At 48.6% G+C, this 24340-nt stretch overlaps 3 protein-coding genes across 13 annotated transcripts in view; 1 reads left to right on the top strand and 2 right to left on the bottom strand.

Annotated features, from left to right (window-relative positions):
* The window catches only part of Smarcc2 (SWI/SNF related BAF chromatin remodeling complex subunit C2), a 33873-nt gene extending 25340 nt beyond the window's left edge, over nt 1–8533 (top strand). For 5 of the 7 annotated variants that reach the window (XM_070042889.1, XM_070042907.1, XM_070042898.1 and 2 more), the window contains 7 exons: nt 96–160; nt 367–502; nt 583–746; nt 3262–3396; nt 5510–5891; nt 6164–6589; nt 7130–8533. In XM_070042889.1, the coding sequence (XP_069898990.1) occupies nt 96–160; nt 367–502; nt 583–746; nt 3262–3396; nt 5510–5891; nt 6164–6589; nt 7130–7206 (1385 nt within the window). In that variant the 3' untranslated portion in view covers nt 7207–8533. The remainder of the gene's footprint in view (nt 1–95; nt 161–366; nt 503–582; nt 747–3261; nt 3397–5509; nt 5892–6163; nt 6590–7129) is intronic. The other 2 variants (XM_070042925.1, XM_070042917.1) reach the window with 1 other exon arrangement.
* Nucleotides 8534–9211: 678 nt separating this feature from the next.
* Nucleotides 9212–12804, bottom strand: LOC138841946 (myosin light polypeptide 6). 3 transcript variants are annotated; one of them, XM_070042992.1, is made up of 7 exons: nt 12722–12804; nt 12429–12456; nt 11422–11565; nt 10820–10993; nt 10423–10500; nt 10123–10166; nt 9212–9404 (listed from the first exon to the last, which is right to left on the bottom strand). In XM_070042992.1, exons 1-6 carry the CDS (start codon nt 12722–12724, stop codon nt 10138–10140), a joined length of 456 nt encoding a protein of 151 aa, XP_069899093.1. In that variant the 5' UTR covers nt 12725–12804; the 3' UTR covers nt 9212–9404; nt 10123–10137. The 3 variants fall into 3 exon arrangements, with proteins under 3 accessions (XP_069899093.1, XP_069899083.1, XP_069899105.1); XM_070042982.1 differs by lacking the exon at nt 10123–10166; XM_070043004.1 differs by lacking the exons at nt 10123–10166; nt 12429–12456; nt 12722–12804 and adding an exon at nt 12221–12240.
* A 311-nt stretch (nt 12805–13115) lies between these two features.
* LOC138841938 (myosin light chain 6B) lies at nt 13116–17896 on the bottom strand. 3 transcript variants are annotated; one of them, XM_070042958.1, is made up of 7 exons: nt 17823–17896; nt 16397–16619; nt 15717–15744; nt 15119–15262; nt 14638–14811; nt 13510–13587; nt 13116–13372 (listed from the first exon to the last, which is right to left on the bottom strand). In XM_070042958.1, exons 2-7 carry the CDS (start codon nt 16568–16570, stop codon nt 13344–13346), a joined length of 627 nt encoding a protein of 208 aa, XP_069899059.1. In that variant the 5' UTR covers nt 16571–16619; nt 17823–17896; the 3' UTR covers nt 13116–13343. The 3 variants fall into 3 exon arrangements, with proteins under 3 accessions (XP_069899059.1, XP_069899049.1, XP_069899069.1); XM_070042948.1 differs by lacking the exon at nt 17823–17896 and adding an exon at nt 17503–17740; XM_070042968.1 differs by lacking the exons at nt 16397–16619; nt 17823–17896 and adding an exon at nt 16016–16042.
* Between the last annotated feature and the right edge of the window lie 6444 nt (nt 17897–24340).

Below are 24340 nucleotides of genomic sequence, written 5' to 3'. Positions count from 1 at the left end.
TCAGTGAACTTTGCTGGTAGAAGGGCTGGTGGGAAAGTGTTGCACAGACTCTGTATCAGACATCTTTCTTTTCCTTTCCTTTTCCAATGGCCCAGAGGAAAGTGGGACTGATGAGGCACGGGTGGAGAACCAGGCTGCAGATGAGAAGAAGGAGCCCAAGGTATAGAAGGAATGACCTGCGGATGTGAGGGGCTGCCAAGTATGGTTTGGTGGTGATGGGGACTCTGACAGGGGCAGTCTCCTGGAGCCTGATCACTCTGAAGAGGAAGAGCGAAAAAATAAAAGGCCCCAGTTTGGGCCTTTTGTGTGAGACCTAGTCACGGCTCTTGCCTGTAATGTCTTCCTTTTCTTTCACTGGGACTTTAGGAACCCCGAGAAGGAGGAGGGGCTGTAGAAGAGGAAGCTAAGGAAAAAACAAGTGAGGCTCCCAAGAAAGACGAAGAGAAAGGAAAAGAAGGTGACAGCGAGAAGGAGTCAGAAAAGAGTGATGGGGAACCAATAGGTGAGCTCCTCAGAGTGGTGGCAGGGACAAGGAAAAAGATGTGAAGATGTCAAGCTAACTCAACTCTTGTCTTGGCTCAGTTGATCCTGAAAAGGAGAAAGAGCCAAAGGAAGGGCAGGAGGAAGTGTTGAAGGAAGTGGAGTCAGAGGGAGAGAGGAAGACGAAGGTGGAGCGGGACATTGGTGAAGGCAACCTCTCCACTGCTGCTGCTGCTGCCCTAGCTGCTGCTGCAGTTAAGGCGAAGGTGAGGCCAGTTCCCAGACTCCAGGGAAGAGGTGCCTAGTTCTTTAATCTTACTTGCAGAGATGGATGAATCTTTTTTTCTACCAAGGACCAGTGATATATTTAAACATTATTTACAGGGGCTGGGAAGGTGGCTCAGTGGTAGAGCGCTTGCCTTGCATGCCTGATGCCCTGGGTTCGATTCCTCAGCACCACATAAGCAAAAAGAAAAAAAAAAGCCGGAAGTGGTGCTGTGGCTCAAGTGGTAGAGCACTAGCCTTGAGCTGAAGAGCTGAGGGACAGCGCCCAAGCCCAGAGATCAGGACCCATGACCGGACCCAAAAAAAGACATATTTACAGACTATACAAAGTTATTAGTTCAGGCAGATGGCTGCAGGCAGGTGGTAAGAAGCATGTTTGTCTGTTCTGTCCTGTGCCAACTGATTTTTATTTACTTATTTTTTGCTGGTCCTGGGGCTTGAACTCTGAGCCTAGGTTCTGTCCTTGGGCTCCTTTTGCTCAAGGCTAGTACTCTACCACTTGAGCCATAGTGCTAGTTCCAGCTTTTTCTGTGATTAATTGGAGATAAGAGTCCCACAGACTTTGTGCCCAGGCTGGCTTCTAACCCTGATCCTCAGATCTCAGCCTCCTGATTAGCAAGGATTACCAGCATAAACCCCCAGCTGTTTTATTTTTTTTGTTTGGGTTTTTTTTTAACTGTATTTTTTTTTGTCTTTTCTTTTTTGATATTGGGGATTGAACCCAGGACGTTGCACTTGCTAGGCAAGTGCTTTGCCACTGAGCTACATCCCAGCCCCCCAGCTGTTTCAGTTTTGAGCCAGTATTAGAACTGAAAGCATCACACTCTTGCACTCTCACTTGTTTTTTTTCTCTCACGGCTTATAATTTACCATTTCAGCCCCAGCCTCCAGTTTAAGTCTTTTGCTGGTTATTTGGAGATAATCTCACAGTTTTGTCTGCTCAAGCTATCCTAAAATCTTCTCTGGAGTAACTAGGATTATGGACATGAGCCATCAGTGCTTGTCTCTTTCTCTTTTTTTTTTTTTTTTTTTGGTTGGTTGTGGGGCTTGAACTCTGGGCCTGGGCGCTGTCTCTCAGCTCTTCAGCTCAAGGTGAGCTCTCTACCACTGGAGCTACAGTGCCACCTTTGGTTTTCTGGTGGTTTATTGAAGATAAGGGGGGCTGGGAAGGTGGCTCAGTGGTAGAGTGCTTGCCTTGCATTCATGAGGCCTTTGGTTCGATTCCTCAACACCACATAAGCAGAAAAAGCCCCAGTTCAGGCCCTATGATGTACCAAAAAACCCCACAAACCTAGATTCTAGAAGATAAGGGTCTCACAGACTTTCCTGCTGGGGCTGGCTTTAAACCACAATCATCAGATGTCAACCTCCTGAGAAGTATTACAGGTGTGAGCTACCAGTGGGGCTTGAATACAGTGCCTAGGTGCTATCCCTGAGCTTTTTTGCTCAAGGTTACTACTCTACCACTTGAACCACAGCTCCACTACCGTTTTTGGTTTTTTGTTTTTTTTTTGAAGTATATTTTGTGTCTCTGGACTTTCTTCCCCAGGCTGAACTGAGATCCTCAAATCTCAGCTTTCTGAGTAGCTAGGATTATAGGCATGAGTCACAAAGCACCAGGCTTCCTTTTTCTTTTTTTCCATCTATCCTGGGGCTTGAACTCAAGGCCTGAGCACTGTCTCTGAGCCCCTCTGTGTTCAAGGCTAGTGCTTTACCACTTGAGCCACAGTGACACTTTTGGCTTTTTCTGTTTATGTGGTACTGAGGAATCAAACACAGGGCTTCATGCATGCTAGGCAAGCACTCTACCACTAAGCTACATTCCTAGGCATCCAAATTTTGACTCTTATTCAGCCAGAGAATTATTTTTTTCCTTTTTTTTCCTAAGCTTTTTTTTTTTTCCCCCTGCTGGTACTGAGGCTTGAAATTAGGGCCTGGGTGCTGTCCCTTAGCTTTTCGTACAAGGCTACCACTTGAGCAAGAGCTCCAATTTCAGCTTTTTGGTGGTTAACAGGAAATACAAGACTCATAGACTTTTCCTGTTCTACCTGGCTTCCAACTATAATTCTTAAATCTCAGCCTCTTGAGTAGCTAGGATTATAGGCATGAGCCTGGCTTCCTGTAATTAATTGACTTTGTTTTTTCCCCTTGTTACTCTTTTTTCTTCATGATATTTATTTTATGATTTTCTTAAATTAGCATACATTAGTCATACCAGGGGCTAGAGTTCATTGTGACATTTCAGTATATGAATGCCATATATAGAGATCAACTCTTCCTTTATCATCACTCTCTTTCCTTCTCCCCTTCTAAAATAATTTTAATAGGTTTCATTGTATTTTTATATATCCATGTTTGTTTTTTTAAATCAAGCCTGTACTTGTGACCACAGCAACTTAGTTCTTAAAGCCACCAGCATCCACTCTATCTTTTCTCCCCTGAAATGTCAGCAGTTTTGTCTTCCTACTGATATCTGTCCCTCCCCTCTTTTCCTAGCACTTGGCTGCTGTTGAGGAGAGGAAAATCAAATCTTTGGTAGCCCTGTTGGTGGAGACCCAGATGAAAAAGTTGGAGATCAAACTGCGACACTTTGAGGAGCTGGAAACTATCATGGACCGGGAGCGAGAAGCAGTGAGTAGTCTCTTGAGGGGTTAGAAGGAGCCTGGAACTCTGCTTGGAGACTGGGAATGGAGATGAGAGAGTTGTATGCAAGATAGAAGTGCAGCAGCACAGAAAACCAGAGATTGACAAACTTGAAGAAGAAGAAGAAGAAGAAGGAGGAGGAGGAGGAAAAAAATAAATAAAAAGCTGAGTACCAGTGGCTTATACTTGTAATCCTAGCTACTCGGGAGGCTAAGATCTTAAGTATTGCAGTTTGAAGTCAATCCTGGCAGGGAAGTCCATGAAACTCTTTATCTTCAATTAACCAGCAAAAAGCCAAAAAGTAGAGCTGTGGCTTAAGTATAAAACACCAGCCTTGAGAAAAAAAAAGCTCAGGGACAGCACCCAGGCCTTGAGTTCAAGCCATAATACAGCATGAAAAAGAAAGAAACCTGCATGCAGAGAACTTGGAGCCAGGTGCCAGTGGCTCACATCTGTAATCCTAGCTACTCTGGAGGCTAAGAACTGAGGATTGAAGTTCAAAGCTAGCCCCAGGCAGGAAAGTCCTTAAGAGTCTTATCTCAGGGGCTGGGAAGGTGGCTCAGTGGTAGAGTGCTTGCCTTGCATGCATGAGGCCCTGGGTTCAATTCCTCAGCACCACATAAGTAGAAAAAGCCAGAAGTGGCACTGTGGCTCAAGTGGTAGAGCGCTAGCCTTGAGCTGAAGAGCTGAGGGACAGCGCCCAGACCCAGAGTTCAGGCCCATGACTGACCAAAAAAAAAAAAAAGAGTCTTATCTCCAGTTAACCAGAAAGCCGAAAGTGGCACTGTGGTTTAAGTGGTAGACAGATTGCTTTGAGCTGAAAAGCTGAGGGACAGTACCCAGGCCCAGAGTTCAAACCCCACAACTGACTCCCCCCAAAAAATTAATTGGAAATATCACATATACAATTTGGTGACATCAAAAACAGTTAACAGGAGCTGGGATGGTGGCTCAGTGGTAGAGTGCTTGCTTTACATGCATGAGGCCCATGGTTCGATTCCTCAGTACCATATAAGCAGAAAAAAAACGGAAGTGATGCTGTGGCTCAAGTGGTAGAACGCTAGCCTTGAGCTGAAGAGCAGAGGGACAGTGCCCAGGCCCAGAGTTCAGGCCCCACAACAGACCAAAAAAAAAAAAAACACAGTTAACAATGCTTAATATACCTGGAAAATTTGAATTGAAAGGTTTCATAATAAGTGCAGAGAGATCACACAATCAAGATATCTCAGAGATTTAGTTAATTGATCTGGGCTGTCTTCCTAAGAACAGTTTCTAGTGAATTTTTAAAGATTAAAAAAAGAATTTGAGGTGACAAGAAGTAGAAGCATTTCCTAAATCAAGAAAGTAAACACGCCGGGCACTGGTGGCTCATGCCTGTAATCCTAGCTACTCAGGAGGCTGAGATCTGAGGATCGCGGTTCAAAGCCAGCCCGGGCAGGAGAGACCGTGAGACTCCTATCTCCAATAAAACCACCAGAAAACCGGAAGTGGTGCTGTAGCCCAAGTGGTAGAGCGCTCGCCTTGAGCTGAAGAGCTAAGGGACAACGCCCAGGCCCAGAGTTCAAGCCCCACGACCGACAAAAAAAAAAAAAAAAAGAAAAAAAAGAAAGTAAACATAGGGCTGGGAAGGTGGCTCAGTGGTAGAACGCTTGCCTTGCATGCATGAGGCCCTGGTTCGATTCCTCAGCACCACATAAGCAAAAAGAAAAAAGCCAGAAGTGGCACTGTGGCTCAAGTGGTAGAGCACTAGCCTTGAGCTGAAGAGCTGAGGGACAGTGCCCAGGCCCAGAGTTCAGGCCCCACAACCGGACCCAAAAAAAAAGAAAGAAAGAAAGAAAGTAAACATAAATTCAAAGCTCTGGAGGTGAAAAGAGCCAGGGCCCATTTAACTCCACTGCAGTGAAAAGTGATGCAGGCAACCAGAAGACATGAAGGTCATGGAATATGCAAGGAGAGGATGGAGAGGACACAAGAAGCACAGGGTTAGGCGTGGGGAACCAAGACGGGTGGGATCAAAAGGAAATATTGCCCAAAGCAAGGCTAGGAATCTTTGTCTAGGGATCTTCTGAAAATCCCTAACATACTTCATTGGCACTGGCAGCTCGAGTATCAAAGGCAGCAGCTCCTGGCCGACAGACAAGCCTTTCACATGGAGCAGCTGAAGTATGCTGAGATGAGGGCCCGGCAGCAGCACTTCCAACAGATGCATCAGCAGCAGCAGCAGCCACCACCAAACCTGCCCCCAGGCTCCCAGGCCATACCCCCAACAGGGGCTGCTGGGCCACCCTCAGTGCATGGTCTGGCTGTGGCTCCAGCCTCTTTAGCCCCTGCTCCTGCTGGCAGTGGGGCCCCTCCTGGAAGCTTGGGCCCTTCTGAACAGATGGGGCAGACAGGGTCAACTACAGGGCCACAGCAGCCACAACCAGCTGGAGGCCCCCAGCCTGGGGCAGTCCCACCAGGGGTCCCCCCCCCTGTACCCCATGGTGAGTGTGGGTTCTAGAACTCTTTTGGCCACAGGGATCCTGGTGAATGTCTCAGTTCCCCTAGAAGGGGATACATGATGGGCCTGGAGAGAAGGATTGCCCTCAGATGGACCCACTTCTGTATGCCCCTAAACTAGTTAGGATTTCCCTCCAAACCCAGACCTTAGCATTTACCACTTGCTCTAGAATTGGAAAGGGGATGTACTGAGAGGCTGGATTATCCTTACTGTGAAAAGGATATTTCCGCTAACCTTTCTTCTCTTCATTCCTAGGCCCCTCACCGTTCCCCAACCAACAAACTCCTCCCTCAATGATGCCAGGGGCAGTGCCAGGCAGCGGGCACCCAGGCGTGGCGGGTAATGCTCCTTTGGGTTTGCCTTTTGGCATGCCGCCTCCTCCTCCTCCTGCTCCATCCGTCATCCCATTTGGTAGTCTAGCTGACTCCATCAGTATTAACCTTCCCCCTCCTCCTAACCTGCATGGGCATCACCACCATCTCCCGTTTGCCCCGGGCACTCTCCCCCCACCTAACCTGCCTGTGTCCATGGCGAACCCTCTACATCCTAACCTGCCGGCGACCACCACCATGCCATCTTCCTTGCCTCTTGGGCCGGGGCTCGGATCCGCCGCAGCCCAGAGCCCTGCCATTGTGGCAGCTGTTCAGGGCAACCTCCTGCCCAGTGCCAGCCCACTGCCAGGTGAGAAGGGGCCAGAAGGGGAGAAGGGAGAGGGAGGGATCCACATGGAGGGAGGGAGGGAAGGAGGGAGGGCAGGTGAGGGTCAGGTACTAGAATCTCCATATGCCTTTTTGAACACTCTGGTAAAATTAGAATACAGGAGGAATGGCCTCTGGCTGTCCTCCATTCCCCAACCTGGCAGCCGCCCCTCTGGGATGACGTTGGGGCCTTTCACTGGTGGGTCATGGAGGAATCCTGTGACAGAGCATCTCAGTTGTAAACTTGAAAAACAGCTACCTGTCTGCATGATTGGCATTCCTTTGCTTGTCTCCATCACATTCAAATGCCCCGCTTAGAGTCCCCTTGGGGGCAGGAGAACCATTTGGGGGTACATTGTGAGGTGAAAGGAGGGTATTAGAAAAAGGAAGTTGCCCATTGTGGGTACCTCATTCATCTACCTACCCACTGCATGCCATGCACAGTTCTGTTCGTATGTGAAGCCTGGGTCTGGATCTCTCCCTCTGCCTTGCCCCAGCTGATTTATCTTCCTTTTCTCCACAGACCCAGGCACCCCTCTGCCTCCAGACCCCACAGCCCCGAGCCCAGGCACAGTCACCCCTGTGCCACCTCCACAGTGAGGAACCAGCCAGCCATCTGTCCCCCTCACCTTCCCTGTGGAGATCACAGTTCCAGGAACAGTCCTCCCCCACCAATGGAACCCTCCCCCAGCCTGGAGAGTTCATCACTACGTAAGGAAAGCTCCTCCTGCCCCTCCACAGCCCCCACCATGCCCAGCAGAGGCATGCATTTTTATATTGGATGATTCAAGGACTTCTGTTTAAAAGATGTTTCTAATGTCTGGGAGCAAGGGATAGGACAGGAATGCTGCCCTTAAAGGAAGGGCTGGGGAAAAGGTGTTTATACAAAGTTCTCCTTAACCACTTCTAAGGGTGCACCCTCTTTAAAACTACTACTTTTTTTATGGATAAAAAGAAAATTAAGCCCTTTAAAAGGAAGTAGAGAGAGATTTTAAAAAGCCACATTGGAGATCCCTTCAGTCCACTAAAAAATAACTTTTTTTAATGTTTTTTTTTCTTTCTTTTTGAGGAGGATGAGTTAAAGAAAAGGGAATTAAGGTTCTGAGTTGTGCTCTGGGGACAAAATAGGCTATCAAGCCTATCTGCTCAAGCCCCTTAGGAGTCAACTCCCTTTACCCACTCCACCAGTTCATCTATACTAATCTCTCCTGCTGCTTCCTCAGTGTTGCTGTTTTAGGCCATTCAGCTCAGCCAATGATCCCTTTCCCTCTGAATGTCAGTTTTGTGTTTGTTTTTAAAAGTCACCTGCTTAGTTGATGTCAGCGTATGTGTATTTGGTGGGAAAATGTATTTGGGGGGAATTCGTGTGGTAGGTAATAGAGGAAGAAAGGGCAAGGGGACCATTCTTCCTCCTTTTCCTGGGTTCTATCATGAATGCCTAAAAGGCATGGAAAAGGGAGCTGTTAAGTTTTAAAATTGAAAAAAAAAAAAAAATCAAAGAGCACTTAAGCACCTCCATAATGACTTGGTGGGTCATTCCCCTAACCTCTGCCCTCCCCCACCAAGACTGGCAGCATGTCACTGAGGGCTGGGAGTTCCCCCACCAAGGACACAGGTTTGGGAGCAGTACAGTTTGGCTCTGCCTCCTGGATTCTAGTGCCTCCCCCTTCCAATTCTCCCCTCTTCACCCTGACACGGAGGCAAAGGCCATACTAGCTCTACACCAGTTCTTGATCCTCTTACCAGGCCCTTTGTTCCTCATGTCCCCCGTGTTTGTTTCTCTTTTTCTGAGTCTTGGCACCTTTCTTCTGTTCAAAAGTTTTCTGTAAATTCTCTTTTCTTCCTTTTTTTTTCCTTTTTTTTCTTTCTTTCTTTTTTCTTTTCTTTTTTTTTTTTTTTTTTATAAATTAATTTGCTTTCAGTTCCATCTTGTGGATGCCTCTGTGTTCTTACCTGTGGTTGTCAGGCAGGGGATTGGGCTGCATTATTGGAATATCATGGGGTACTCAGTGGGACTATAGGGCTGCAGACATTGGCCTTACTCATACTCATGACAGAAGGCCAAAGGCACTGCTGCTGGAGCAGGGGCTCTCACCTGCCCTAAAAATAGCTGCTTAGGAGATGGAAAGACATCTTCCGTGGAGATTTTGTGTCTTTATCCTTTCAGTAGTAGTAGCTTCATTCCTTCCCTAATAAGGGAAGCAGCAGGTCTTCACCTACTTGTTTTTATTGGCCCCCAGTCCTACAGTTGTGACAGGGCACTGGCAATGCTAATATGGCCTGGCTTTAGCTCCAGTAAACACTCAGGCCTCTCCACAAAAGGCCTTCCATATTTGGGGAGGGAGGTGCTGGGCCATATCCTGAGTTCTAAGGAGCCCTAGGCCTAGGCAATGAGGACTGTACAGAATAGAACAAAAGAATGCTGGCCAACCTTGGTTTATGGCTTTCCTGATCCCACAAAGTAGCCTTTGTAGCAAGGATGAATGGGGCCAGCATTTCTTAAATGAGGCATTGACCTTGGGCTATGGTATCTACGGGCAAAAATCACCTCCCATCTCACTCCCCCCTGCCCTGCCACTGCCCAGGAAGGAAAGCAGAGCCATAATGGAGCAAAGAGAGCTAATTTATTTGGTGAGTGCTGATGGCAAACATCATCCGAGAGAGAAGTTGGGAAAAATATCCTGTGATAAGGGAGCCTAGGAAGCTTCTAGGGCCACACAAAAATCTCACACCGGGCAAGGCACAGGCTCAGGGATACTGGGAAGGTTTTCAGCCATTCAGCACCATCCGGACAAGCTCTGTAGAGAGGAAAAGTGGAGTGAGGCAGAGAGAGAGGGAAAAGGAGGGGTATGCCAGGGGCCAAAAACTGACTGCAAGACTGTAAAGGTGGCTTGAGGGAACATGCCCACAGCAACCAACCTAAGGATTGGTTGGCAGAGAAGCCACCTTGAGTCTGACCAGTTTTCTCAGCCTGACTCCCCTCCCACCGGCTTTCAGCTCCCTGCCCACCCTGAGCAGCAAGAGTAGAGCAGAGGCAGGAAAGTTCTCAACTACACCTACAGCTACTGTCAGCCACTGGCAGGAGGAGAGGACAGTTTTGGGTTAGAGTACCTCCAAGCTGCCCAGCAGAGGGAGGTGGGAAGGACTGTTGAGCTATAGCAGCAGAATGGGGCAGGCAGCCCACCTCTCTATGCCAACTCTCCATGCTTCAGGGCCAAAGGATCCCCCTAAAGCAAGACTGCTGTGTAAGCTGGTGAGCTCCCAGACACCAGCACTCAAGGCCCAATAAGCAAGATCTCAAGAGTCGGTTCAAGGAGAGAAGTCAGGAGGTACTGCACTCCCAAGCTGCCTTCCTCTTTAAGGAATCCCTCCCCTCCCTGGCCAGCCCATGCAGAAACATGCCAGAAAGAAGTCAGATGGTAGTAGGGTAAGGGATGGGACTAGAGAGCACAGATTGGGAAGAAAAAGAAACACTGGGAGATCAACTAGAGAAGGAGAGGCTGGGAGGAGCCGTACCCGCCCCACGGGCCGTCACCCTGACAGGATATGCCTCACAAACGCTGCAGGAAGGAAGAGACATTAATGGTGAAGACAAGACACAGACATGGGGTGAAGGGTTCAGGTGGTGGGGGAACAGACATCCCATTTACTCCTCATTCCTTCCCCACCCTACATACCCAAACCCACAACCTCCCACTCCTGGGCTGGGCCTGCCCCTTGCCTCCTTTTGGATCCAACTCCAGGGATAAGCAAAGTCTCAGATACAATCCTGCTCTATGGCCATTTCCTCTGCAAGAATCCCAGTTTGCCCCTCACCTTCGTAGTTAATACAGCCATTGCTGTCCTCATGCCCTGCTACCAGCATCTCCACTTCTTCCTCAGTCATCTTTTCACCTGCAGAGGAGGATACCAATGGATCACGCCTGTAATCCTAGTGGCTCAGGACCCTGAGATCTAAGGATATGGGTTCAAAGCCAGCCCAAGCAGGAAAGTCTTGTGAGACTCATCTCTCCCACTAACCACCAGAAAACTGGAAGTAAGCTGTGGCTTGAAGTGGTAGAGTGTTAGCCTTGAGCAAAGAAGGTCAGGGACAGTACCCAGGCCTTAAGTTGAAGCCTCACAACCAACAACAAAAAACATTTTTGGAACTGGGTAACAGGTGGGGTGTATCCAGGCAGCACCTCAGCTCTGGGACAACGGTATAGAGTCTTACCCAATGTGACAAGTACATGACGGATTTCAGCACCCATGACAGTACCATTCCCCTCCTTGTCAAACACCCGAAGGCCTTCTACATAATCCTCATAGGTTCCCTGGTCCTTGTTCTTGGCCACAGTCTGCAGCATAGGCAGGAAGTGTTCAAAGTCCAGCACCTTTACATTCATCTCTGCCACATAACAAGAGGGAAAGTAAGCCAATTGTTGGTGACTACACCTGTAATCCTAGCTACTCAGGAGGCTGAGATCTGAAGATTGAGGTTCGAAGTAAGCTTGGGCAGAAAATTCCACCAGACTCATCTCTAATTAACCGGTTAAAAGGATGGAAGTCCAAGTGGTAGAGCACCAATCTTGAACAAAAAAGCCAGTGGAAACATGAGGCCCTTAGTTCAAGCCCAAGTACCAGTGTGCTAGTATATATACATAAAGTGGGAGAGTGTTAGGCCAAAGAACTCAAATTCCCAGGTGGGATCATAGGATCACAAATTGATCATTTGTACCAAAGAGTAACATTGCTCCAGTTTGAAGCTGAATAAGATGAACTTAGCTGAAGAGATTTGGACTTACTGCCACACTAGGTTGTTTTGAGGATGCTCACCATCACTCTTGGGGTTCCCCAGGACCTTGAGCACCTCAGCGTTGGTGGGGTTCTGGCCCAAAGCTCTCATCACATCCCCACACTGGCTGTATAGGATCTTGCCATCACCTGTTCGGTCAAACAGCTGGAAAGCCTCCTTGAATTCTGAGGATTCAGGTGATCATCAGTAAGGGGAATGTAGGGGTTAATTCAGTCCCTCCCTCAGTGCTCTGCTGCTCCCTGTCAACTTAGACCATGCTATGGAAACCAGATATCTACGCTGCTGTACACCTAAGAATGCTAAGAAGGCATCTGTTTCTCTTTCTCTCAACTGCAATGTTGCACATACAAGATTCAGCCTTCCTCCCCGCCTGACAGCACAGTACAGTCCATTCACACACAACAGGAGCCGGCAGCAGGCCCACTACATTAACTACTCAGGATAGGAATTTGCCACCGCCCAGTCTAGGTCCAGTCCTTATAAGGACATGGGTGCCTCAGGCTCGGACTAGGGTCATCTTAACACTACTTCCTACTCTTCCTCTATGAAGAGACCTAACTCCCCTATCCCATACTCTTCCTCTATGAAGAGATCTAACTCCCCGATCCCATCGTCCTTTCTTCCCAAAACTTCAGGTCACTGCCCTTACAATCTTCTCAGTTCCAGGCTGGGAGAAGGGATAAGTTATCACAAGAGAAGTGAAGAAGCAAAAGCTGGTTAAGGAGACAGAGACAGATGCACCCTCCCCAGACCCCACACACAGCAAGCATTTAGGTGGTGACCAAGTAGTTCCACATACCCACACCACCTAAAACTCACCCAGTGCTTGGGGCTCAGATCTAGAGTGGAAGGGGAAGGAAGAACGCATGAGAGTAGAAAATGGAGGATCCAGAAAGTGGGAGAAAGGAATCTAAGGGAGACTCTCCTGGGGATGCTGAACAAATGACAAGTTGGGGCTACAGAGTAGGTGCTAGAGGGGGGTGTCCCTCTCGGTAAGAGTGACCTCAGTTGGGGTCAGACTGCCTACCTGCGGTCTGGTCTTCGGTGAAGTCACACTGCTCAGAAAAGAAGGAGTGGTCAGCACTTAAACTCCAATCCCTCAACCTTCTATCCCAGTCCCTCCAACTGAACCAAACTCCAGCTTCAGTGGGGGGCTCGCTTACCAGCAGGACAAGGCCCTTGCCTTTCCGGCCCACCCTCCAACCTTCCAAACTCTCAGCTTCCCTCTGCGCCCTACCCTGGCTGGCCTTCTAGCCCTCCCTGCCCGTGGGTCCCCTCCTGGCCCCAAACCCCGCTTATCTCCCGGATCGTGGGCCCCACCATCTTGGCTGCTCGGCTCTCCGGGACCTTTCCTGCAGTAATGGCTCCGGTTCCCAGCCCAACCCTAGTCTCAGCTTGCCCGAATGACGTCACTCTCTGTACATTCGGCCAATAGGAACCCCGGCCTGGATTTATGCAGATCACACGCTACATGAAAATGAGGTGGGCGGGACCCGCCGTGGTGCTCCACGCCCCGCCCCGGTCCCGGCCCCGGCCCCGCCCGGCCCTATCCAGGCCGCCGAAAGTCCGTCCTCCGGAGGCTGGAATGAGGTGCCAAGAATCGGCTCCTCTAAACAGCATAAAATGCAGGTAATACCGGCTTTGCGAAAACAGAGGGCCCTTCCCTCCCTCCTTCCCCCTCCCCGGAAGAAAACAGTCTGAGGCCGAGGCAGGAACTGTTATCTTTATTTGGAAACAATAGGTGGCCGCCTAGTGACTGGAAGGTGCTTCCGCCGGCCTGAGAGGTGGAGCAAAGGTGGGGGGGGCGCAGGGGGAGGGTACCCCCACTACTGGATCTGTCTGGAAAAAAAAGTTGCCAAACCCCTGGCGCTCACGCAGCAGGTGGACAGGTAAACTTGCCTCTCAGTGCGACAAGGGGTACCGGAGGGCCTACCCGGAGAGTTCAGACGCTTAGGATGTGCTTCAGGAAGGCTGCAGAGACAGGAGACAAGAGGGCTTCAAGAAGCAGACCCGTGGGTAACCACCACCCTCACTTTAGGTAATTGAGGGGTGCTTTCCATTCCCACAGCAGCATCACTCCCCTCCCCCTTGTAGCGCCCGAAAATCACCCTCATAGTTGATGCAGCCGTTGCTGTCCTCATGTCCAGCCAGAACAGTCTCCACCTCCTCCTCAGTCATCTTCTCCCCTGAACCCAAACAGCACTGGTGAGCCCCCTTCCCTCCCTCACCTGTCCTACCCTACCCGGCCTCTTTTATCACTTGCATTCACATTCACTGTACCTTGGAACTGTTCAAAGCTTTAACTGACAAGGAAACTCGAGCCCTTAGGATTAAGATCAGAGTACTTAAATTGGGACAAAAAAAACAACAACCCCAAAACCAAGAACAATAAACAGCCAGGCGCAGGTGGCTCACGCCTGTAATCCTAGCTACTCAGGAGGCTGAGATCTGAGGATCACGGTTCAAAGCCAGCCTGGGCAGAAGAGTCCCAGTGAGACTCTTAACCTCCAATTAACCACTCAAAAACGGGAAATGGCACTGTGCCTCGAAGTGATAGAGCACTAGCTTTGAGCAAAAGAGCTGAAGGACAGCATCCAGGCCAATGAGTTCAAACCCACAACCGTTAAAGTTAAAAAAAAAAAAAGCTAACCTAATTATGGGCTCAACACTGGAGGTTCATGCCTGCAATCCTAGCTAGTCAGGAGGCTGAGATCTGAGGACCACTGTTCAAAGCCATCCTGCCTGGGCAGGGAAGTATGTGAGCCTCTTCAATTAACCACCAAAAGGCCAGAAGTGAAGAAGCTGTGGCTCATGTGGTAGAGCACTAGCCTTGAGCACAAAAGCTCAGGGGCAGTACTCAGGGGAGTTGAAGCCCCAGTATTAGCGCACGCGCGCGCGCACACACACACACACACACACACACACGCACGCACGCACGCACGCACGCACACGCACGCACGCACGCGCGCGCGCGCACGCCCTAAAAAGAAATTCTACAAGTAAGGCTTCCAAAGTGGTAATGGGTCCCCTACTGCATTCCATATCCTTTGTCGTATTGTGGACATTTAAACTGCTGAGGAAGCAAGGCCCTCAGATCTGTCCCCATGGCTTTGACCTTCAGGTTTTTGCCCATGACCTACAGGACAGTAATCCCCTCCCAGACTCTGCTTAACTTGCCAACCTTCCTGGTCCACCCCCTCCTCTTCACCCCACAGGAATTCTGGTTGCTGTCTCACCCAGGGTGGTGAGGACATGTCTGAGCTCTGCACCCATCACTTTGCCATTCCCTTCCTTGTCAAACACCCGAAGCCCCTCCAAGTAGTCTTCATACGTCCCTTGGTCCCGGTTTTTGGCTACTGCCTGGAGCATAGGCAGGAAAGTCTCAAAGTCCACACGCCGAGACTTCAGCTCTGGAGAATGGAGAGAAGTAAGAGGTCACTGAGGTATCACAAAGGTGAAGAAGACCCATTTCCCATTCCTTCCACAGACTTCTATCCCCTTCAGTATTCAGAAGGTCTTGTATTTACCCTGTGTTTCACAGTTTTTGAAGATCAGCATCCTTTTATACCTTACCAGTATTCTACCACTGAAAATCGAAGACTGGAGATGAAGGTGAATGGTGCAATGCTTACCTTGCATGTGCAAAGTACCTGGGTTTGATTCCTAATAATAAGAAAATGATCACTGAAAACCCACATGTTCTAAGGCGCCTCTCACCATCACTCTTGGGGTTCCCCAGGACCTTGAGCACCTCGGCGTTGGTGGGGTTCTGGCCCAGGGCTCTCATCACATCCCCACACTGGCTGTATAGGATCTTGCCATCACCTACTCGATCAAACAGTTCAAAGGCCTCCTTGAACTCTGAGGAGATTTAAGGGGAGATCAGTATTGACCAGAGGTTCCCACCTTCAGACAGGAGGTTAAGAAAAGTGCTGGCCGGTAATTCTTATCTACCTCAGGAGGCTGAGGTCTGAAGATTGGGGTTCAAAGCCAACCTTGGGCAGAAAAGTACATGAGACTATTATCTCCAGTAAACCAGCAAAAAGCTGGAAGTGGAGGTATGGCTCAAGTGGGATCATGTCAACCTTGAACAAAAAAAGTCTAGTGAGCACAAGGCCTTGAATTCAAGTGTCCCAGTACTGGCACACATGCACGAACACAAATATTTATGTGGTAGAGCTGAACAGAACAAAGGAGGAAAAGCGGACAAGTGTGGAAGGTTTCAAGGTCAGGACTGGAGGTAGGGGAGTAGAAAGGGGCCCTGATCAGAAGCTTGGGACTGGATAATGGGATTAGGAAAATAGCTTCTCCTCACCCTCCAGTTGGTCCTTGTTAAACTCGATCTGTGGAAGAAAAAAAGCAGGTGAGGACAGGGCTTTTTCAATCCCTCCCAAACCCTCCTCCCAACCAACTGGCAGCCGCTCCTGGGGAGGGGCCCAGTCACCTCAGTCCCATTCCCAGCTCTGGACCTTGGGAGAATCCCAAGAGGAGGAATTATAAGGGGGAGGGCTTCCTGGGAACAGGGCTAATCCCAGGCCACCTGTTCCCCTCCCTCCACTACCCTGAGCCCTGCATCCCTCACATAACTGGGGGCTGAACAAAGGCTAAATTTACCCCCTGGTCCCCAGCTGTGATTGTCTAACAAGTCTGTCCTCTTCAGCCTCTCCTCTTGGAGATCAGAGCTGCTGTCTTTAGAGCAGAACAGCCACTTAGGGGCAGGCAGCACCTCTCTCCCTCCACCTCAGAACCTAGGTGTTTCCCATCTCACAATCCCTGCTTCTAGCCAGGGCGTAAGCAAGTGTGGGTGTGTACGTAGTACACACCTGTATTGGGAGGAGATAGCAATAAAAGACAATAGCAGAGTCCGAAACCAGGATGCTGCCTAGTGGTGAGACTGCAAGAGACCTCCAATCTGAAACCAGCTTGTTTATCCCCTCCATTTCACATATTCCTTAATCCCCTTCTCCAAATTCTCTCCTCTTTCCCAGGACTCACCACCACTTTGGAGAGATCAACAGGGGGCTCCTGAGTTTTCACTGGCGCCTGGGAGACAGCAGGCTCAGCCTTGGTCTTGGCTGGAGGGGTTCCTGCTGCAGGCTTGGCAGCAGGCTTGGAGATGATGGAAGGCCCTGCTGGTTTCTTCACTGGAACATCTTTCTTAGGAGGCATGATGTCCGGTGGCCAAAGGACAGTGTGCCGCCGATGGGGGCACCCATCTCTGTTTAAATAGCCAGGGAGTCTGGGATGTCAAGGGGCGGGGGCAGGGGCAGGGCGCCAGTTGGCAAGGGTGAGATATCAGAGAGAGATGCCCGTCTGCCTGCCTCCAAAGGTTCAGGACTTCTGACCCAAGGTTTTCTGAACTCTATCTACTCCTTGAAAGCTATCCAGGAACAATGTTCCTTTTAGGGACAGAGGGAAGAAGCTAGAGACTGCCAAGAATGGGGGAGTTAACCTCCAGGGTTATGACAGGATGCTTTCCTGTAACATTAAGATAGTGGTGAGGTGAAAGAGAGGGGACCCACTGGCTTAGATTCTAAAAAGCCCAGGCAGAGGTAGGAATGGGAGAAGAATCCAGGAGGCTTGAGCTAGAAATAGCAAGAGGTGGGGGAAAACCAAACCAAAGCCTTTTTATTCCCTTCAGGAATAGGGGTAGCTGGCCCCCATAGCTGTGTGATGCCCGAAATTTGTAGTTCTTGGGTCCCCAGCCAGCCCAGAACTGGAACTGTACACAGTAACAGAAAGGGCAGTACTCCCCTTTGTCTCCTGTGGATTCAGTACTGATTTAGGGGTGATCAGGTTTAACACCCACCGCCCACACTTCCACGGAAGGAATCTTTTCCACAAGCACAGGGCCATTCTATTTAGATGTACGGAAGGTATCTGCAGAACCTGCTAGGAGCCCCCACTCCCCACGCCCCAACACCTGGTGGAACCTGGGGGAGGGGTGGAAAGACAGGCTCTGGGACACAAAGAGCCTAGATTCTGTAATTCAAAAGGATGCAAGATCTAGAATAGGTCATCAATTAGTACTCAACCTCCCCCTCCTTCCCCTAATCAGGAACAGAATAAAGAGCTCTAACTAATAGAATCCCCAAACTCACCCTGCAGGGTCCGAGTGTGGGGCGGGGGCGGGGCGGGATGCAGCGCAGCTCCTAGCACTAAAGAGTTAACGCTAGCGGTTGCGGAGCACGCCGGGAATTGTAGTCCCTGGTGGGTCACCGGAAGCCTTCCTCTGTGCGAGACTTACGCGGGAGCGTCGGCTTCCGGTCTCCAGGGGCGGTTAGTGACTCAGGGTCTGCTGCGGGCTTGTGTTGTACCGGAACTGAAAGCCAGCGAGCACACACACACACACACACACACATACACCTATTTGGGGATCCTAAAGCCCTGCGGGGCCCCTCAGGACAGAGGTCCCCTTTACCTAGTCCTGAGGAGCCCCCAGCTGGCGCGGCGGGGTGATGCCAGGCCGCAGCTGCGGCCGGGATCCGGAGGCCCAGCCGTCGGTGGGCGCGCCCTTGGCCCCGGGCAGGCCGGGAGGCTTTTCGCTTCCTCTCGAAGTTTGGCCGGGGGAAACCGCGAGGAGGGAGTTCCCTGGTGGCTCGCCACGCTCACTTCCAGAGCTTTTAAGTGTTAATGTATTTATTTTGCATTACTGGAGTTTGGCTTCAGGACTTGGGTGCTCTACCACCCAAGCCATGCCTCCGGACCATCTCTGCGTGTGTGTGAGCATGTGCGAGCTGGCACCGGGGCTTGAACTCCAGGCCTAGGCGCCCCACCACGTGCCCTACAGCTCCAGTTCCGGCTTTTTGATGGATGCTTGAAGAGTCTCACGGACTTTTCCTGCCAGGGTTGCTTGATTGAGATCCTGAGATCTCAGCCTTCTGGTGTAGCTAGGATTACTGGCCTGAGCCTATGGCACCCGGTAACTTTTATTTTTTGAAATGAGGTGATGCCTGGCCGCTCACGCGCCATCTCCCCCCCCCCCCCCAGGATTCATAGGTCTCCTAGGAATGGGGGCCTGAGACATCTCTGTTTAGCTTGGAGTTGGCCCATTCCTACAGGCGCTTGTCAAAATCTAGGTGTCAGAGGAAAACCATCTGGGCGGCCAGCTTTTGTTCTCTGGATCATAAGTCCCGGAGGGCGGGGGGGGGGGGGGGGGGGGGCCTGGTGCGGAGAGGCTCAGAATAGTAAGGCCGCGTGTTGGGAAGGTGAGGCACCCGCCAATTTTATATGCCCTAAGTGACATTCGCTGGCTGGGAAAAGCTGCTTGGAAGAGTTAAAACGGTCGGTGCAACAGAAATAACTTGTTGATACAGTTCACCAATCCTGCAGGCCTCTACAGATCTGGGACTCTTCCAAGAGTGCAGAAAGTATAAGGCCCACGAAATCCTGTGATCCAGGACAAGATACGTATGCTTCCTTTATTGATAATTTTGGCTGTGGGTGATATAAATGACTCGGAGTTTGCATTTAGACCAGCCCGTGTGCATTTGAGTCTTGGCCCTGCCTGCAAGTTGTCAGTCTGGCCAGGCTTTTGTGGCTCCTGTATGTAACCTTTGCTGCCAGGAGGCTGAATTCTGGGGACCAAGATCCTAGTGTAAGCCCCAATACTGGAACAAAACAAAACAAAAAGTTAAGCCTGGCACTGGTGGCTCACGCCTGTAATCTTAGCTACTCAGGAGGCTGAGATATGAGGATCACAGTTCAAAGCCAGCCTGGGCAGGAGCATCTATGAGACTTACCTCCAATTAACCACCAGAAAACCAGAAGTGGCACTATGGCTCAAATGGTAGGGCACTCACCTTGAGCTGAAGAGCTCAGGGACAGCACCCAGGCCCCGAGTTCAAGACACACAACCAACAACAACAACAAAAAAAGTCTAGTCCTTAGTTCATACATCTGCAAAATAAAAGTAATAGACACTATCTCATAGGACTCTTGGGAGGATTATACATATTAACTTTTGTAAAGTAGAGTGAGCTTGATACAGAGTAGGTCTAATAGAAATGTTTAAGGAAAAAAATGTGTGTGGGGGTGCCCTTACCCACACCCCCACACAGTACTGTTACGGGGACTGCAAGGCATCCATCTCTCCATTGGCTTTTTCCTCTCAATGCTGGTGGTGCTCTATCACCAACTAATAGCTGGTTAATTGGAGATAATTTCTTGAGGTGATGGATCGGTGGCTTAGTGGTAGAGTGCTTGCCTAGCATGCATAAAGCCCTGGGTTTGATTCCTCAGTATGACATAAACAGAAGAAGCCAAAATGGCACTGTGGCTCAAGTGGTAGATTGCTAACCTTGAGCAAAAGAAGCTCAGTGCCTAGGCTCTGAGTTCAAGCCCCATGACTGGTACCAAAAAAAAAAAAAATCTTAGATTTTTCTGACTTCAAACTGCAGTCCTCAGGTTTCAGCCACCTGAGTAACTAGAAGTACAGGCATGAAGGGGAAAAAAAAAATTAAATACTTTCAACCTGAAGCAGATGGTCATTTTTCCTATTTTACATCTTGGATGGTTCAATAAATACAAAAAGATAGAGAGGTATATATGATTTATGGCAAACATTTTGTCTCCTCACCTTCCATGTAATCTGAATGTTCTTAGAAATTGCACATTTATTCAGATATTAGTCTCAACATAATTAGGAAGGTACAAAGAAAAAATATATTAGGCTGGGTGCTGGTGGTTCACACTTGTAATCCTAGCTACTCAGGAGGCTGAGATCTGAGGATCATGCTTCAAAGCAAGCCTGGGCAGAAAAATCCATGAGACTCTCCAGTTAACCACCAGAAAACCAGAAGTGGCGCTGTGGCTCAAGTGGTAGAGTGCTAACTGGGCACCAGTGGCTCATTCCTGTAATCCTAGTGACACAGAAGGCTGAGATCTGAGGACTGAGGTTCAAAGCCATTATGGCCAGGAAAGGCTATGAGACTATTTCCAATTAACCACCACAAAATGAAGTGGTGTTGTGGCTCAAAGTGGTAGAGTGCTAGCCTTTAGCACAAAGAAACTCCAGGACAATACTCAGGCTCTGAGTTCAAGCCTCACAACTGACAAAAAGTAAAAGTACAACAGTGGGCCTAGTGGTACATGCCTGGAATTCCAGCATTCAGGAAATAGAGGCAATAACCTAGAGAGGTGCGTACTTTGGGCTACACAGTCAGACTGTCTCAGAAAAACAAAATACCGGGCTGGGAAGGTGGCTCAGTGGTGGAGCACTTGCCTTGCATGCATGAGGCCCTGGGTTCGATTCCTCAGCACCACATATGCAGAACAAAAAAAGCCGGAAGTGGCGCTTGTGGCTCAAGTGGTAGAGCGCTAGCCTTGAGGTGAAGAGCTGAGGGACAGCGCCCAGGCCCAGAGTTCAGGACCACAAGTGGACCCCCTAAAAAAACAACAAAAAAATATCAACCCAGTAATCCCAGGGCTTGGGAGGGGAAGGCAGGAGGATGTTAGTTCAGGCATCTTGTGCTACAAGAAAAAATGGTTGAAACTACACAGAACTTCACTAACTTCAGTAATTTCAGGCCCACTCTACAACTTAACTAGCTGTTTAAATGTTAGTAAGTTAAGGACAATAACTTAGGAAAAGAGAACATTATTTCCTAAGTACACAGGAAATAATTTGTTAGGAAAGATGTTTTTAGTTCTCAAGTATTATTTTTGTGGCATTGTATTATTTTTGTGGCATTGTGTTGTTTGAACTGATTTGGGGCTTAAACTGAGGGCCATATAGCTTTGTTTGGCCTTTTCCACTTACAGTAGGTGCTCTACCACTTGAGTTATGCCTCCAGTCCAGGATTTTGCTGGTTGATTGGAGATGGAGTCTCTTGAACTTTGCAGGCTGGCTTTCAGCACCTAGACTCTTGAGTAGCTAAGATTTCAGGTGTGAGAGACTCAGCTATGGCATTGAACTCTGGACTTCCTACTGACTCAGCTTGCTTACAGGGATGACAGTCTACCACTTGAACCATGTCTCCTTCCCTTCTTGTTGGTGATTATCTTTTTGGGGGGAGGTGGGAGACTGGTCGTGGGGCCTGAACTCTGGGCCTGGGCGCTGTCCCTCAGCTTTTCAGCTCAAGGCTAGCGCTCTACCACTTGAGCCACAGGGCCACTTCTAGCTTTTTTCTTTTTGCTTATGTGGTGCTGAGGAATCGAACCCAGGGCCTCATGCATGCAAGGCAAGCACTCTACCACTGAGCCACCTTCCCAGCCCCTCAAGGATGGTTTATATAAAGTCCTTTTCAGGTCATTTTTAGGGGTACAGCTAATACAGTAAAATATATGCTTAGCATATAGAAGGCCTTATGTCCAATTCCTAGTACCACAAAGGAAAATATATATATATATATATATATATATATATATATATATAGTAAAAATTCATGGCAAGTAATGGTAGTTTCCTATCTGTAATGTTCTAAAACAGTAGCCTACAAAATAAGCTCTTTAGGATCTCTTGGGAGCTTTGTTTACAAGCTTTGTTCAGACTGTCCTCAAAGATTCTGATTTCTAGGTCTATGTTAGGCCCTGGGGATCTTTTTTTTTTTTTTTGTAATATTTTTAGCCTGCTAGAATGCACAGAGAAGAAACTACCAAACATATAAATAATGTTAGCTTTAATAAATGGAATAATTTAAAAAATGGAATAATCATTTCAAAATGTACTTCTGAGCTGGGCACCAGTGGCTCACACCTGGAATCCTAGCTACTCAGGAGGCTGAGATCTGAGGATTGTGGTTCAAAGCCAGCCTTGGCAGAAAGGTTCTAGTGAGGCTCTTATCTGCAATTAACCACTCCAAAACAGGAATTAGCACTGTTGCTCAAAGTGGTAGAGCACTAGCCTTGAGCAAAAGAGCTCAGGGACAGCATCCAGGCCTAAGTTCAAGCCTCACAACCAACCCCTCTCCTCCAAAAAAAAAATGTACTTCTTGGGCTGGGAAGTTGGCTCAGTGGTAGAGCGCTTGCCTTGCATGCCTGAGGCCCTGGGTTCGATTCCTCAGCACCTCATAAGCAAAAAGAAAAAAGCCGGAAGTGGCGCTGTGGCTCAAGTGGTAGAGCACTAGCCTTGAGCTGAAGAGCTGAGGGACAGTTCTCAGGCCCAGAGTTCAGGCCCCACAACCGGACATAAAAAAAAATAAAAAAAATAAAAAAAAATGTACTTCTGATATGGGCTTACCCAGCATTGCATGAGTGAGGCTCTGTTCAACTCTAGCACCACAGAAAGATACTAAATTCTTTTTTTGGGGGGGGGGTGTGGGGGGAGGTGGGTTGTGGATCTTGAACTCGGCCTGGACGCTGTCCCTCAGCTCTTGAGCTCAAGGCTAGCACTCTACCACTTGAGCCACAGCACCACTTCCAGCTTTTTCTGTTTATGTAGTGCTGAGGAATCGAACTCAGAGCCTTATGCATGCAAGGCAAGCACTTTACCACTGAGCCACCTTCCCAGCACCATAAGCCCCTAAATTCTTAAGGTGGCCCAGAAAATCTAGCACACTTCCAAACACAACTTGCCATCTCTGTTCCAGCCACATCTCTATACCAGCCATACCTACTAGATTGCAGATGTTCAAAGGTGTCCTAAGTCCTCATTGCTCAGGTGCTTTTCTTTGTCCTTTATGTCCCACCTCCCTTTCTTCTTCTTTTATTCAAAGGCCAGGCAGTGACAAGTACCTGGTATGTATGAGGCCTTGCAATATTTTTCGAGTGAGTGTATTACCTGGGTAAGTGGGAAAAGTCAATGGATATTTATATTAGCCAATAGGGAGGTAGTAGGTTGGATATTCAAGGGATCCAGAGTTTCCAGGGGTGGAACTCTTAATTTTTACCATGAAATAGAAAGATGATTTGAAGGTTATTTGATTTGCGAAAAGGAATTAGGAGATTAGTTGAAAAAGAGTAAAGATTTGAACTAGACTAGGTGTTATGAAAGAAGGAATATGGCTTACTGGAGACCAATTCATATATACTCATTTAAAAACATAGATTGTCTTCTCTACTCAGACTATGAACCTGCTGAGCAGCAAGGAAAGTGGTTGCAACTGGAGATCATGAATTTCCATGCTAATCTACAAGGTAACAATTTCCTCTTTCCAACAAGTACTTATCCATGTGGACAGTAAGAGAAAGGAGACAACTGGAAAGGTAATGAGCTGGTCTTTACTGTGGAATATCAATAATGGGTGAACATGTGATCAAGGGAATTGAGATTCTATGTAAAAGAGGGTTTGCAGTCCAGGCCTCATAGAGAAGGAATAAGTAAAATGTTAGCTTGATATTCTAGAGTTGTAAGTTGGAGAAAACAGAGCATGAGGTTAAGTTTTAGAGGCTATAGATAAAGCCAGGGATTGAGATGAGTGGCCATGGGTGGGTGGATGGTTGAAAGGTTGTAATGTGAAGATTATTGGGTTTGAGGAGAATATCCATTAGGATTCTTCCCATGGAAAACAGAAGTTCACCATGTAATATCTCTCTAGTCCTCTTGACAGTGTCCTCTATTTTATCTTAAGAGCCAAAGAATGAACTTCTCTTGACTATTGAAGTCAAGCCCTAGACTATCCCTATGACAAACTTAGAAAAATGCCTGCTGACCCATGAACGAGGGAGGGACTATGTCTTCATTGCTTAGACATGGGCTATTTCTCCAACTCCCAGCAATGGGGGGATAGCTTTTGGGGAGGCATATTTTCACAAGATTAAGGATGAGGAAACAGTGGACTACACACATAATTTAAACACAACTGTCAACATGAGACTTACTGAGAGCACTGGGTTAGCTGAGCTGCATAATGCATATAAGGGAATTTTTTTTTTTAATTTTTTTTTTGTCGGTTGTGAGGCTTGAACTCTGGGCTTGGGCACTACCCCTCAGCTCTTCAGCTCAAGGTGAGCACTCTACCACTTGAGCCACAGCGCCACTCCCGGTTTTCTAATGGTTTA

This window comes from Dipodomys merriami, unplaced genomic scaffold, assembly GCF_024711535.1.
Source record: "Dipodomys merriami isolate MVZ:Mamm:240054 unplaced genomic scaffold, mDipMer1.0.p SCAF_10, whole genome shotgun sequence".
NCBI classification, from domain to species: Eukaryota; Metazoa; Chordata; class Mammalia; order Rodentia; family Heteromyidae; genus Dipodomys; species Dipodomys merriami.
Note: the sequence above shows the minus strand (reverse complement) of the source record. Positions and strands in the feature narration are given on the sequence as shown.